Source organism: Chanos chanos, chromosome 15, assembly GCF_902362185.1.
Source record: "Chanos chanos chromosome 15, fChaCha1.1, whole genome shotgun sequence".
NCBI lineage: Eukaryota > Metazoa > Chordata > Actinopteri > Gonorynchiformes > Chanidae > Chanos > Chanos chanos.
The window spans coordinates 14,253,257-14,268,610 of record NC_044509.1 but is presented as its reverse complement, the minus strand read 5'-3'; the positions used below and the strand labels follow the sequence as shown (position 1 = coordinate 14,268,610).

The window sequence follows — 15,354 nt, the reverse complement described above, 5'->3', positions numbered from 1 at the left end:
GATTTATTCTAATCAAGTGTTGTCTCTACCTGCGATAAGCACTTCACTAGTTCGTGTTAGAAATCTCTTGATGTAAGATTGTTAGCAATCTCACTTAAGAAAACCATACAATTTTAAGAATGTGCAAAACCATTCACACCTGCTGCACTATGCTTAGTGGCAAACAAATCTTACCAGACCAGGAGTTTTTCAGCCTACCATAGTTATGGTGTGTTTTTTTTTTTTTTTTTTTTCCAAGGCATTAGTTAAACTATTCATTGATGTATACCCTCCTGGAAAATTTGTAAGGGTTAATTCATGCTCTCTCACTGGTTTGAATGTTAGCTCAGTAGAGCTCAGGTTGCTCAGGTTTATGCCACTGCTAGTAAAATGGTTTTAATAGAGCCAAAGGCATGCAAAATTTAAAGTTAATTATGTGTGTAAGCAACAAATGAAATTCACTCTATTAATATCATTACAGTTATATCATTTTCACCGTTCATAACCACAGCTAACAGATGATATTTGACCTGATCTTGTGTGTTTGACAAAATACTATATGTAACTTCAGGCTAATAATAAACACGCTAATGTTTCCACATCCTGATGAATACAGTGTTATGAGCCCTAAGCTATAATTGGGCTATGATGTCAATTGTGTCATAACCATTAAATGTCATTTCACACCAGTAATTGTAACAAAGTATGACATTTTATGAAATGTGATGCTGAGTTGCTGACACAATAATGCCAATGTCATAAAGACTATTTCAGATGGCATCTACGGCAATGATAGCGGTACTTCGTACATATAAGCATCCATTGTGTACACCAGTGCGATAACATGTTTTTTACTGTGTGAAATGTGATGTTTATAATTCAAATAAATTAAAAATGATCAAAGAAATAAAATAGCAACAAAAACAAAGACATTTTTAATAGAACCTTAGACACCTCTGGTAGCAACCCCTTGTGGTCGGAGGATCTAAAGCCTAAGCACTGAAAAAGAGAGAATGAGAATGCTCTTACTCTAGTAAGTGTTTTACAGTATGAAGCCTATGGTGGTTTTACTGAAGACCTCAGGATTAAAACAATTAGGAACAGATATTCCTGCCGAGTGAAGTGTCCTCTGGGCTCATAGAAAAGCCGCATGATGAGTGGAGATCTATTTTCTAAAGTGCCAAATGGTTGAATGTCAAATACTGGGGACAAATTCAGTCTTGTACCATATGTTCCAAATGAGGGCCCCAGCAAACAAACTGTAACAGCTGGCCACTCGAAAACATCATTTTCATAGTGGGTTTGAATTATTGCTGCTCCGACTAATTGAATAACCATTATGGGTGTAAAATATTCTGTATAGACACACTCAGAATTTCTCTCTGTTTGTCTCTCCCAAGCATGCACACATACACACATGCATAAGAAGATAGATAGATAGATAGATAGATAGATAGATAAATAGATAGTAATATTGTAATATTTGTGATATGGTAATTGTGTTATATTTTTGGTAATAAAAAGATAGATAGGTAATGTGTTCTATTTTTCCCTCCAGTAGTTGTTTTCTAAGTGATGATTGATCTCACAATTATTCCAGTCACAGAGAGAGCTAAGTGTGTGCATTGTTCTCATTGACAGATACATCACAGCCAATGGAATGAAATAAACTTCCTGAGAATAATACTCTGATTGCCACTCATTTGCTGCCACCATTTTACTTCACTTCACAATGCCACAGGCCTGTCACTCATATCTTTACCTTATCAAATTAGCAATTATGAACTGCTGACATCAAGAACAGGAACTTTACAATTCACAGTGACAGCGCTTTAAAAGGTCAGATCAAAAAATAAAAAAATGACTTAAGGTGACAACTTTAAGAGCTAAAGATTCACTCCTGAAAAGGCCACATCTCAGCATTCTGGATGTCCACTGCTTTGAAACACAATAATTGCAAAATGGCCTCAGCGAAAATGATTTAAGTTGCTAATGTGGCTTAGTTAATATCGATACATAAGCCTGATCATGTAAAATCCTGCTCAGGGATGCTGTCATTCAATATAATTTCATTTCCTATCATTTTTGGAGCCCTGATACACTGTATATAAAATGTGGTCTATTCTAAATCGGTGTGTTTTGTGCAACGCTTTAAAACTGTGAGGTCTAAATGTAAGCAAACTACTTGTAAAGAATAAATGCCTTTTGGACAGTAGCGTATTTAGTGGCTGGCTCATTAATGTCGCTGCCTGAGCATATTTTAGTTTTTATGACTATTTAGCTTTCTGCAAACCTAGAACACTGTAAAACAAATCACAGCACCACCCTTTTAGCCTGGGTAAGCCTTGTCCATACTGGAGCCACAGAGTACTGTAATTCATACTGAAATCCATTTTCACTACACCTAATGTTCACACAGGGGTTTCAGAGCTTAGTACCCAAATATATTTTAATTAAATATTTATTTTAAATGGTTTTATATACATGTATGTATTTATTTGCTACAAACAAACCGTACCATGGTTCCAAGTGTTCAATCAGGCAGTGGAAGCCCTCGTTTTCAACAACTCTCAGGCATTGCTCTTCCAGAACAATGATTTCGAGAACCTTTCCTGTTATTTTTGTCGCTTTCACACTATCACTGGGAAGTTTCTCACGTCATGTTCTTTGGCACGATGTTTCTAGAGGTGCTTAATTAAGTTGCATTGCGTTATACTTTGCAGTGCTACCGCCACCCTGTGAAACATTGGTTTTGCAGATACTGCAAGTAGCTGTAGAACTTGTGGACATAGCAAGCGTGAAATACCTCCAAACTGCTAACTCTTTGTTGTTAGCTCCCTCCATACTATGTTAGCTTTCTTTCTAGTAAAATGCATGGGTCTACCGGCGCACTGTTGACACATGACATGGTACGTGCATGTAGACGTAAACAGAGTAACATAGAATTGAATTGAATAGATCAGCCCCATAGTTCAGCCTCCTTGTCACCGATACCCAATTCAGCTACTTCAGTCAGTATCAGACCGATATCAGTATCGGATCAGGACATCCCTAGTAGAAGCCACAGATTATCAAAAACAAATAGGTCTGTGCTGTGTGTGACATACAGTATGAGAAATGCCACTTAACACTCCTGTATTCCAGTGCTCAAGGATAAACTCATTTACCCTTGAAATCACAAATATAAAGTATGCACACCTGTTCCTTAACCCCCGATCCCAATATTTATAATCTTGTTCTTGTAGTAACTAAATCAACATCATTTTGTCCACTTGTACAATGTCAGACTAAGAGAAACTCCAACTAGACTGCCAAAACATTTTCTTTTTCAAGATGTGAGGTTTCGTCTCACTTTTTTTTTTTTTTTTGCTTCAACGTTTTCATGATTTGAAGTGAAAAATGTTAAGCCATATTGAAAAATCAGTTGAGAAATGTCATCCCTAAAAACATTCAACTTCTTATGCCAGGAAAGAATGCCTTTGCAAGACTCAGAACATCCCTCACATCGTATTTCTTTCATTAGGGCTCTCACATAAATGTCAACTAAGATAACGCTGCAGCTGTACGCAACCAATGACATTAACTGACACCCCCAGCACAAGCCTGCATATTGGTTTTCTGGGAAATGATTGCAAGTCTGGATATTGGCTGATATTGTTGCTGGTGCACACCCAGGGAAAGGGTGTCAAATTAAAATTGACTCCTTTTTTTCCCCCTGTAAAACCAATAGAGAAGATGTATATGAACATACAGTAAGCATGCTAAGTAAGTTTTATTAAGCTCATGCAATTCAGTGCCATGCTACGTGACCCCAATTCAGCTGTACTAGCTACTATGTAGATGATGTTATTATTCAATTATTTGTTCACTGGTTTATTTATTTATTTTTAAAATGCATCATTTATTGTATTTAACAACTAATGAAAAAAAAAAAGTGTGTACACACCCAAGCAGTAGAAATCAATCACACATGTCCAAGACATAAATAGGTTTTGTCAGTGAGGTCCAGGCACACTGGAATAGTGTTTTCCACTAAGCATTAATATTGCTATACTGTCAGGACTACCAATTTCCTGCTCTGAAACACTGAAACTGATGTCATTTTAATCCGACCAATTTAAAAATACCCATACACTTTGGATGAATATTAAATTAAAACAGGCACATAATTAACACTTTCCCCCTTTTTTGTTTAAGCAATCTTTTCATACGGTCGGCCATGACGTAAGTAAAAGCCAGTTCTCCTTGATTATTAACCTGTTTAATTTCAATACCGTGAAAATGTATTTTAGAAATGGCCATGACCCATACACCCATAAGAAAAGTAGGTGTTAGTGACTGACAAAAGGAGAGCACTCTCTTCTCTACTGGAGAATTAGGTCACGCCTCAGAAGTTTGGGAGGCAGCCAAGGACTCATTATCAATTATTTATTTCATGACCATGGAGCAGACTTCTAAAGTCAGTAAGTGGCACACTTCATAGTTTTCTTCTCGCAATTTCAGACTTCCAACAATTAACCACACTATGAAGAATGTATATATAAACTCTTCTGTTGAAAAAAAAAGTGCTAATGGTTGAGTTTTTCTTCTTCTCATAACTCTTCTTTGATCTTACCACTTGCAGAACGATGTTTCCATACGACATTCGGTTCCGGTCGTCCAATGGCCAAACACATTAGACTAACATTGCTGCCCTCATTGACTGTCACATCAGTGGATATGTTCACAATTCTTGCAGGGACTGTAAAAAAAAAAAAAAAAACAATAAACAACAAGAGATGATGCAGAGGATAGAGTTTGTGTTTCATTATACATTTTACTATACGTTAAACATTAATTTTGTAGCTTTTTGATTAAAAAGGTGTTCTGATGAATGCTTTTAGAAAGTGTGTCATATCCAGTGTCAACAGTGGACACAAATTAAGACACACATGCGCACGCATACACAAGCAAACACATACACACTCGTCTAAAATGTAGTTGAGATATAATTTAAACTTGTTAACTTAAAAAGAGCCTGAAAATATCACGTGAGCCTTGTCAAGTGTGAAAGGAAATCAGAGAGATCAGAGCCAACAGAACAGGACAAGTGCCATGGTCCTTATGTCTGTGAAATTACAAAAAAAAACCCTGTTAAAAACAGCCATATGGTGTGAAATGATGATCCTTGCTCTAAGCTCCTGCAAAAAGTTAATGTCAAATCACAACCAGCGGTGCCTCTCCTGTATGCAACGGTAAAATAGAATATGCATTCAGAATTACAATGTTGCAGGTGGACTAAATGCTATGCTTGATAATTCATGGTATTTAAACTGTGTTTAAAATCATATCCAACATATGCCTTTTGAAATGTTTTTTAAATAAAAAAGACACATAGGATACTAACAAAAACTGATATGATTTCATTTGTCAAATTGGATTTAAAGTGATCCTTTATACCAATTTAAATGCTTTTTGATAATGCAGGAAAACTTTATTCAAGTTGATGCTGTCCTGACATGATTCCGTCTGAGATTTCTCCCCCACTCTCTCTCTCTCTCTCTCTCTCTCTCTTTCTCCATCTCTCTATCTCAGTGTGTGTGTGTGTGTGTCTGTGTGCTTGTGCGTGCACGTGTGTGGTGTAGGTAGATGCTTGTCTTTTTTCATATATTTTTCTTTCATTTTTTTTTTTTTAAAGAAACAATTTTAACATACAATATATAGGAGTGAGCCTCCCTATTCTACCTGGTTAATATTTCATCCAGAGATGAATGGAATCTTCAAGGCGTACTTTCATTTCACACAATTTCATATTCCCTGTGTTCCCATCATTTTCATTCAATCACATCACAGATACAGTTTTATCCTTGTATCAAAATATATAATTAATGTGTTCAACAGCACCATAATAAATCCTAACCATCTCAGTCTTTTAACAGAGTGATTCAGGTTTTTCAAAAACATGCACAGCACACACGAGAACCTTTAACGGTCATGTGAGGACATCACAGAGATCAGAAAGTGGTCAGAGGATGAGGCTAACAGAGTTAAAACACAGTCAAACAAACCTGACGAAACACTCACCGAAATTTGTTACTTTTGAGGCAGACATAAAATCATTGCAAAATATGTCAATAATGAAACATGGGTTGTGTCATGTGGTTTGAATTTTGGCAAAGTGGTTTATAATCAAAAGCTATGCACTGCTGATCACATATTTAGGGAAACGTTGGGGCCATCGACAAGGCAGCTAGGGAGAAAACCCTACAGCTCACAGGCACACAAATGACGTTGACCTCATTTACTCTTTCAGCCACAAAGCTTTTGATCGTCTGCTTACTGATCTTAGCGGCGTGGAGGAAATGCATTAGCTTGCAGTATACTTCCACACGCTTCTTCTTTGCTCAGCTTTCAGTCTCAGTGCACTAACATTTCCACATCGGAACCACTTTGATGAAGCCTCAAGGAAATTTACTTTATACATGAGCAGAAAGGCAACATGCAGAAGAAGTCTATCGTGTGCTTTGTTGCTCTGAACGGGTCAGGTCTGACTTTTGCTTTCTAACACATCAAAGCTCAGACTAAAACAACTCTACGCTGTATCCTCTATGCTTCCGGAAAAAAAACGTTGCTTTCAAATTTTGCGTATGTACCGGCTTGGGAGTAAAACATTTCCAAGGTAACGTTAGATAGTTTTTTGGGGTTTTTTCTCCTTTTTTTCAGATTGCTGTACGCACCGTCAGTGCCAATGTACTTTAGTCTGTAAAGTTACGGAAAAAACAACAACAACAACAACAACAACAACAACAAAAAATCTTGCAGTACAAACACTGTCATGCTTGAGTGCAGTTTGTACATAACCATAAATTGGTAGCTGCTCATTCCCACTGCTGGGCATAGTGGGCTTGAAGTCAAACACAATTTAAATGCCATATGCAAAGTGCTATGATGCTGTGTAACATAACATGAGTTGTTTTGTTTTGTGTTTTGATAAATTATTAACATACTGTATAAGGGCACCCCTTCATTTATCCCTCAAGAGTGAAAACATGGCAAATGTAAGAGAAGCCAGACAACTTGAGTATCTACCATAGTATCAAAAAATGTCAGGTTTCCCCTACTATGTAAATGCCCTAAGAAACCCTGAGGGAGAAACTAATAGGACTTCAACATTTGTAAATTATTAAAGCCCTGCATGGCAATATAGATTTATTTGTTGCATTTAACATAATTGCTTTACCATTAGCCTAAGGGAAGGTAATACAACATACTCTTTATGTGAAATATGCTGAGTTAACCCGACACAGATTTTGGACAACTGCCATTTCTATCTTCTTTAACAAAAATACTAATGGGCTGCATTTGAGCCAATGGCGCTAGCTGCCGCATCGTTGACTTTAAAGAACTGGTTTAGCTGATTTCATCTCGCTCCAGTTTTTTTTTTTTTGGAGAAAACAGTTTCCATATAGGACGTGACTGCATTGTTGTGTCTGACACAACTGAGTTCCTCGGCTGGGGCTGAGCACATACAACGTCAGTCTAACCCTTACGTTGTCCTGAACCCGGAGTGGGCGCTCATACAATGAGTCGGCAGATGTCTGCAGGTTTCGAGTGTAATCTTTCAAAACTTTTTGAAAAAGCAGATGAGAACAGACTCAAAACAATCCGCTACTTTAACAACTGATGTGCAACTTGATATATAATGAAAATCTGAGCATCAAAGAGTTTGGAAATTGATTTAAGAAAGAGTTTTAAAAAGAATTTCAAGGACTCAGGATTCTAACTAGGAAGCCATTTTGTCATTACTCAGTTCATCAACCATACACAAGCATCTAAAGACAACATATGACATACTAACTAGCTAATTATATTAACTTGGCAAGTTATTCACTGTCTCCAAGTCTATAACATTGAGGCAGTCCACACGCTTCAGATGATGTCTTTTCAATTGTTCAGTTAAAAAAAGAAAGAAAAAAAAAGACACCATCGTGACAGGTCAGAGTCTGAAATTTTAGAGATAATAACTGACCCGTTGCTTACAAAAATGTTCAAAAGATCCATTCATCCATAACAATTTATTGTTTATTTATAATTAATTTGGCAAAACATTACTTAAATAAATAAACCGATTCTATGAATCATAAAATATAGCAACCATGAAGGGTAAAAGGTAAGAGTTTCTAATACCTTTCTTATAAAAAAAACCCAAAAACCCCAAAAAACACAAAACATAGTGTTAGATCTCAGTTTTACTAATCAGTGGTAGAGCAGCGGGACAGTGTGGCGCGTTACACACCTACACAAAACTTACACAGAACTCGGCACTTCAACTGTATTATGCGAACATGTGGGGGGTACAGGGAAAAAAAGGGGGGAAAAGATATACCACTTCTAGAACTCAGTGGGTGAAAAACGGTACTGCCTCCAGTGAAGAATCATTCACTAATGTGTTATACAACCTCACTGTAGAGGGCCCTTTTCCACCCATTAATATTCTTACATTACCTCTGAATCTTTTCAATGGCTCATTACCACTGTTTCAAATGAGGAAAAGAGCTGATTCTCAATCCAATAATGAGCAATGAAGCTTAATACCAAAATGTGCAGTGAAATTGGGAGGCCCTCCTTTTCTTTTTTCTCACCGTGGCTTAGAATGTCCGGGACTAATCTATGACACATCATTGAACTTGAGGAAACTTGAGAATAATCCAGGAGTCTGTTTATTTTGTCTTTGAACCTAACTGAATTATTTATGTCCTGCGATACCTAACATAGAACGTGACATTTTCTCTGAGACTCAAAACGTCAGAGTTCTGAAACTGCCCAAGGAATCAAGGGTAACCTCACGCCACGGCACGAAAGAACAGCATGAACTGTGATGGTTTCTCTGATGTTCTCTTGTCATCTGTCCTGTGTGTCTGGTGAATGTTTTAAAGACATGATGGACTGCACTATGCTTTATACACATAGAGACGCGACAGGTCTATGTTTCATCAGTATTACATCATTAGCGTGATCTGTATTGAAAAAAAAAAAAAAATCATTCAGTGAGTTTAAAGTGTTACAAACACAGCAAGTGCTATAAAACAGGATTTCTATTATTTAAGGACACCGTCTTTTGCGAAGGTTCAAATCCACTTTGTTGTTGATGAGACATCACTTTAGCCAAAATTTCACCTCATACAACATCTGACGGCATCACACCAAGGGCTAGTACTAATTCAACATATGGCATGTGATGCTCACTTCCATCTCTACTCCTGTTCTGTGTATTACACCCACTCTGTGTTCTCACCTCTGACTCACTGCCTACATACAGCGAAAAGACGTTCTGTTGCCAGAGATATCATTCCAGAAACACAAGTCTTTGTCTGAATTATAAATCACCTCTCTTCATAAAATAGACATTCACTGTCACACAAATATGACTGTGAATAACTTGACTTTCCCCCCTCTAAGTCTTTATTTTCAGACTCAAACAACCTGTCACAATGCTTGCTATACTTCTTATCCAGCACTTTGATTGAACATTATTATGCAAACAAATGATCATAGGAAGAAAAAGGAAAAAAAAATCAAAAGACGTCAAAATTAGTTTCTCTCATCTCTTTTTGTGCAAAGGCAATATTGAAAGGAAATGCTGCTCCAGTTACAAGGTGGTTTATTAAGGCAGAGCTCTAGTGACTGTTATCGTTGAATTGTTGATGTATCTATCTTTCCCTTGAGAAACATACAACTAATATTCAATTTGCCCTAAAAGATGAAAAAAGGATGAAAATGATGACAGAACTCCACTTACACTGTAATAAGAGTGATACTGTGCTTTTCTGTGAAAGAGAGTATTCAAGCAGTCATCTCCAACAAGTTTTTCAGATTTGAACTGTGGTGGAGTTTATTTCAATTTTTTTTTTTTCAACTTGTTCTCACCACCCTAGCACAAGGGAACAGCAACAAACACTTTTTTGGGATCCTTTACCACTACATAACATGTAACTTAGGTGCACTCTAACCTTACAAATGCTCAGCCTGAAGTCAAGCATGTTTTCCTCAGAGACACTCAAGTGAAGTCCCCTTATATCACCTCTTTATGGTATATAGGCCACCCTAACAATGGACACCTGGAAAATGGAAAAATGTGCTACTTTAAAGTGCCTTTCAAATCTAGCTGCCAATTTATGCTGGTCTGCACTCTACGTACAGCTTACAGTTAGCGACTGGTAAGAAAAGATATTACACATTATAGAGAAATTCTTGCTCTATTATCAACGTCATGTGTTTTTCTTGCGCTGGCCCAAACAGTCACCTACCTATTGGATTAAAATAGATTTTCCATGAGCAAATGCCTGCCTGAAGTTTCATAATTGTTCAAGAAAAGCAGCTGAGGTTAGTTCAGTTTCATTTGAGTTGCAGCACCAAGGCCAGCAACCTAATGGCAAATAAAGAAATTACATTACAAGTGCATTAGAAGCAAAGATGATCATGAGTGATTTTATGAAAACCTTATCTCACAGAGATGTCCAGGCTAGTTAGTTTGTCAATTATCTGACTGGCTATATCTGCAGTGGGTGATTGAATGATAAGCTTTTCAGTGTGGACATTAGACCAAGTGGTCTCTTTCCTAAATCAATACCCAGTAAAAATCTCCTTTTCTTAACATCCAAGAACCATTCTGTGGAAAAAATAAAACTAGTTCATCAGTTCATCACTTACCATTTACAAATGTGGTGAGGAAATGGTTTGTGTCATTTGAGAGCAGACTAAAAAAGCGGTTTATTTTTCCCTTACCTGAAAGAGAGCTTAAGCTATTTTCAAAATAACCTTCATTTGTCTTATGCGTGAGCTGGTCTCATTAGAATAATGCTTTGTGGATTGCAGCAGAAGTGCACCGGGGTTGGTGGAAAAACCTCAGGCTCTCAAATTCCACAGGGCGCTAACACGTTCCATGTCTCTGCTCATATTACCGCTGATCAATAGAGCTGATCGATAGCATGGCAGAGGATAAGAGCTTTTGCAAAGACATGGTATTCTAGCCGGCGTCATTCATAGCCAAAATAGACACAGCAACGATACGCTACATAAACGACAGTTGTCCAGGATAGGGCAAAAGAAAATGGAAACACTGTTCTGTTCTGTAAGGGTAACAATAGTCTCTATGGTGAAGCAAGGCTAATGGAAAAATTTGCTTTACACACACACAAAAAAAAAAAGTGTCTAGACATACAAATATGTAATTACATGACTTCTAAGGACACTGAAGCTCTCCTTTTTCCCTGGTGCTGTGTATTGCAAGAGGATAGAAGAGGCACCAGCGCTTCTGTGCAGCAAGAGTCCAGTGTGGGGGCAGCCTATGACTCAGCACAGCATGCTATAGGAAAGTTTGGATGAAGCACTGCTATAAAGAGAGGCCTGAATGCCACTGCACTGCTCAAAAAGCACCTCGATATACTGTCAGAGACTGAATTCTGACGTTATGTACCCTACATCAGCTGGAGTGGGAGATACAACGTTTTTTTTTGCTGAGTGCAATTAATCTACATACCCAGCCCAACATGAAAGTTTACAGCGTGCGCCGAGCCTATCAGAATTCTCATCTCTTTTAAGAGAGAGCACCTACAGTTTTTTTTTTTTTTTTTTTTTTTTTACTTGCTATATTGCCTTAGAGATAGAAAGTTTGTTTGTGTAATTTGCAATTAGCATAATTAGAACTGTTATTATTGATGTAATAATTAAGCTCTGTGACAGAAAACTTTGTCTATAATTAAAGCCTAAATCGAGATTACGCTCCACAAATTCTGTCTAGATTTAACACAGGAATTTTAATCTAAAACCCACGGCTAATTAATACTGTACGCGATATATCTAATCGCTTAATAATAAGCCACTTATTTGTTTGTTTGTTTATTTATTTATTTACACACTCGGTAATTAGTGTCAGTACTAAGTATTAAAGGTTAATGAGCAGCAGATAAGAAGGTATTTTATTGGCTAAAACGCACTTTTATTTGTAATTAGATTTTTTTTTTTTTTTCCTACGTTTGTGTGCAAGTGAGCTGACCAACCTTACAAGCAGGGGGCACAACGGTCAGTGGTCTGGCTGTTCATCAAACCAGTGCTTTTGGAGACTTTATACTGCAGGGATGAAAAAGTTTGTGATGTTTCTCTGCGTTCAACTTTTTTTTTCTGGTATTTGATTGTAAGGAAAATCTATTTTTTTTGACAGTTGACAGTTGGCTCAGTTGGCTACCAGTGAAAGTGGCCAACGTTTTTTTTTTCCCCTTTCCATTTTTTTCTTTTTTTTTTTTTTTTTTGGGCTGCAATGTGTCCTAAATCAATATCCATCAACGATTTGAAATTACACCTAGATTAAATCCCAATTTCATCACAGCCAGTCACGTCTGGAGAGCTCCATTTAATTACATCAGCCTGGCAAAGGAGAATTGAAGTTGTTCTTTATACTTATCTGTCGTACAGAAATGTCACCCAAGCCAAAAACAATCACAGACCAGTTTTGATACCTGTTCAGTAAACTCTGCACTGAGCCATAAAAACTGACACAGACAAAGATAATAAAGCTGCCAGATGGGCAAAAGAGAACAGTTTAAATCTTTCAAAGTGCAGTCAGGGGACAAATACAGAGCACAAAAGGTACTTTGATAAGAGATTTACAAAAAAAAAAAAGAAAAAGAAAAAATGAAATACCTTGTACAATGAGATGAACTTTGGTGGATTCAGGTTTTTTGTTGGTCAGGATGGAGCAAACATACGGTCCCTCATCATGTAAGTTCACGTTCTGGATCTTTATGCTGTATTCAGTGACGGCTGTGTTGTTCAGAAGAATCACGCGGGGATCCAAGGACCATTTTTCACTTCCTGTGAAAAGAATGGTCGTTCGATTCAGCCATGCTACCCTTGATACCTTGCTGTCCACATTGCATCTGTCAAAAAAAAAAAAACAACAACAAAAAAACAAAAAAACAAAAAAACAGAAGACAATAGGAAAAAGTTTAACAAGATCATAGATGGTTTTTAGAGCATGAAGTATAGTGACTGCAGTTCCCACAGGAGCACTCTCTCACACACACAGGCAAAGACACACCCGCCCACCCAACCACACTCACACACACACACACACACACACACACACACACACACACACACACACACACACACACACACACACAGACAAAGACACACCCGCCCCCCCAACCACACACTCTCTCTCTCTCAAACACACACATACACATACACACACACACACACACACAGAGGTCACTTGGTTCAACCTTTCCAATTTCTCAGGAAAGAGGTTAGCAATGTTTGCAGACCAGGGTTATACATAATAGCTTTACTGTTGAGAGCTCAGCATTAAATCTCATTTTGTGAAGCCATGTAGAATAAACTGAGGTGCATCTGGGTTGTGAGTCATCCAAAAACGTGATTTTAGTTAAGGCATACTAGTTGGTCTATGACAAAATCAGGATTTAGTTTAATTGACTGATGGGTTTTGTTGAATTTGATGTACTTTAAAGTTAGCTATGGCAGGCTATATCAAGGAACTTGAGCTACTCTATCTTTCCACTGATTTTAGTTTACACATTAGTATCTGAGCACTAATCCGACACATTAACATTTACGGACAATTTTAGTAAAACAAAACACACAAAAGTCACTACTACAATAAAATAGTCTGTAACAAATCCTAAGTTTATATTCATCAGATACATTTAAGCAATAGATGTTTTGCAGTCATTTAGAGTTGTTTGTCAGCATAAGAAACAATAATAGCAGGTTATTTATACATTAGTAGGTAAAAAATAAAAAAATCATATTAAAATATGAATCTTTTCCAGAGACTGAACCATTGCATTGTGTCAGCTTGGTACATTTTGTAGTGCCAAAGACTTCAGACATATATCTTATCTCAAAACACGTATTCTAGGTTTTTACTTATTGTTTGCTGTTTATATTGATATGAAAGGTACTGATATAACACATCTGGATTGACACTTAATAATTTGGTTTTAATTATCTTCCTTTGCTCTGAAGGTCAAAATTACTAAAATGTTTACACTAAATAAAAGGGATTACCTTTCCTCTTTTAAAAGCATTTACCCGCCCCCCAAAAGCTGCCTACAAGAGAGCACTTCTCAAGATATGCGAAATTGGAGAGCAACAATACAGACTGTGAAGTCAATGCTTTCTCAGGATATTCTTCAAAGGAGAAGCTCATTCAGAAACCAGTAATCTGCGTTGAGCACTATACCACAGGAGAGCTTGCTAAAGGATTTGAGCTATGGCAAGCTATAAGATTAAGCGTCGCCCAATATAATCACGCATGCTATGCAATATTGTTTGGGAATTGGAGAATGTACATGTGCAAACACATGGTATAGCAAAAAAAAAAAGGAAAAAGGAAATTGAGAAATTGTGTGTGAAGTACTGAGAAGTCAGAGAAAGGGAAAAGGAAAATAATGAGGAGTTTGCATTTTGGCTATTTAATTTTGTTCCATATTGAATCACTGCAAGCAGAAAGGTCATCACCAGGAGAAGGTTAGGGCCCATCAGTTCAATGTGAAGATATCATCATTGTAAACAGATCTCATCAATTCATTTAGTCTTTTCACTTTCCAATCTTATTCCAGGAAATCAGCACATGGACATACAAAAACATCACAGTCAAAAGGTATTTATATCTGCTCAGAAAACGAGAATACAAAACAAATACTGTATAAAGCACTACACTAAACTGTCCTCTCCCATCTGTACTCAGAGTGTAGGTCCTTTCCTCTAAGGCAAGACTTCCATTACTGAGCATTGACAAGATGGGATCTGCTCTCATTTAGTCAACTAATGGCACTGTCACACTGCCACTCTCTACTCTGGTTTAATGGATTGTCAACCTCCTAGGTAGAAGAGCATTAGTTTCAAGAAATATCTTCTCTGCTCACAAGATTCCAATATAACATAAATAGTTTGACAATATATCAGTTAGATGTCTTTACTCACCATGAACATAAAAAATAGTTACATTGCATTAAGATGATTTCTTAAAAAAAAAAAAAACAATAAACAAACAAACAAACACAAGCAAAAAAAAAAAAAAGAAAAAAGAATTCAGCTATTTCGCATCATTTATTGGAAAATGCTATGAGTAAGAGATGATTCAAAAATGTCTGCATTTCTGTGTAGAACCATACATTATTTCATATCTTCTCAGACTAACATAAGAGAGGGGACATAGATGAGTGTCTGAATGTTGTGTACCAAAAGCCCAGGTAAAAATGTCAGAGTGTCAGTTAAAATGTTCTGTATGTCAAAAAGGTATATAGTATCTCATAATCATATCTAATCACACACCGTGCTACATATAAACTCAGAGCTGTATCATTACATCTC

At 37.0% G+C, this 15,354-nt stretch overlaps 1 protein-coding gene across 1 annotated transcript in view; it reads right to left on the bottom strand.

The window, feature by feature from the left end:
• Positions 1-15,354, bottom strand: part of opcml (opioid binding protein/cell adhesion molecule-like) — a 55,978-nt gene that overhangs the window by 17,163 nt on the left and 23,461 nt on the right. Inside the window, exons 2-3 of the mRNA XM_030792239.1 lie at positions 12,658-12,893; positions 4,595-4,720 (exon numbers count right to left, since the gene is read on the bottom strand). Coding sequence (XP_030648099.1) covers positions 4,595-4,720; positions 12,658-12,893 — 362 coding nt within the window. The remainder of the gene's footprint in view (positions 1-4,594; positions 4,721-12,657; positions 12,894-15,354) is intronic.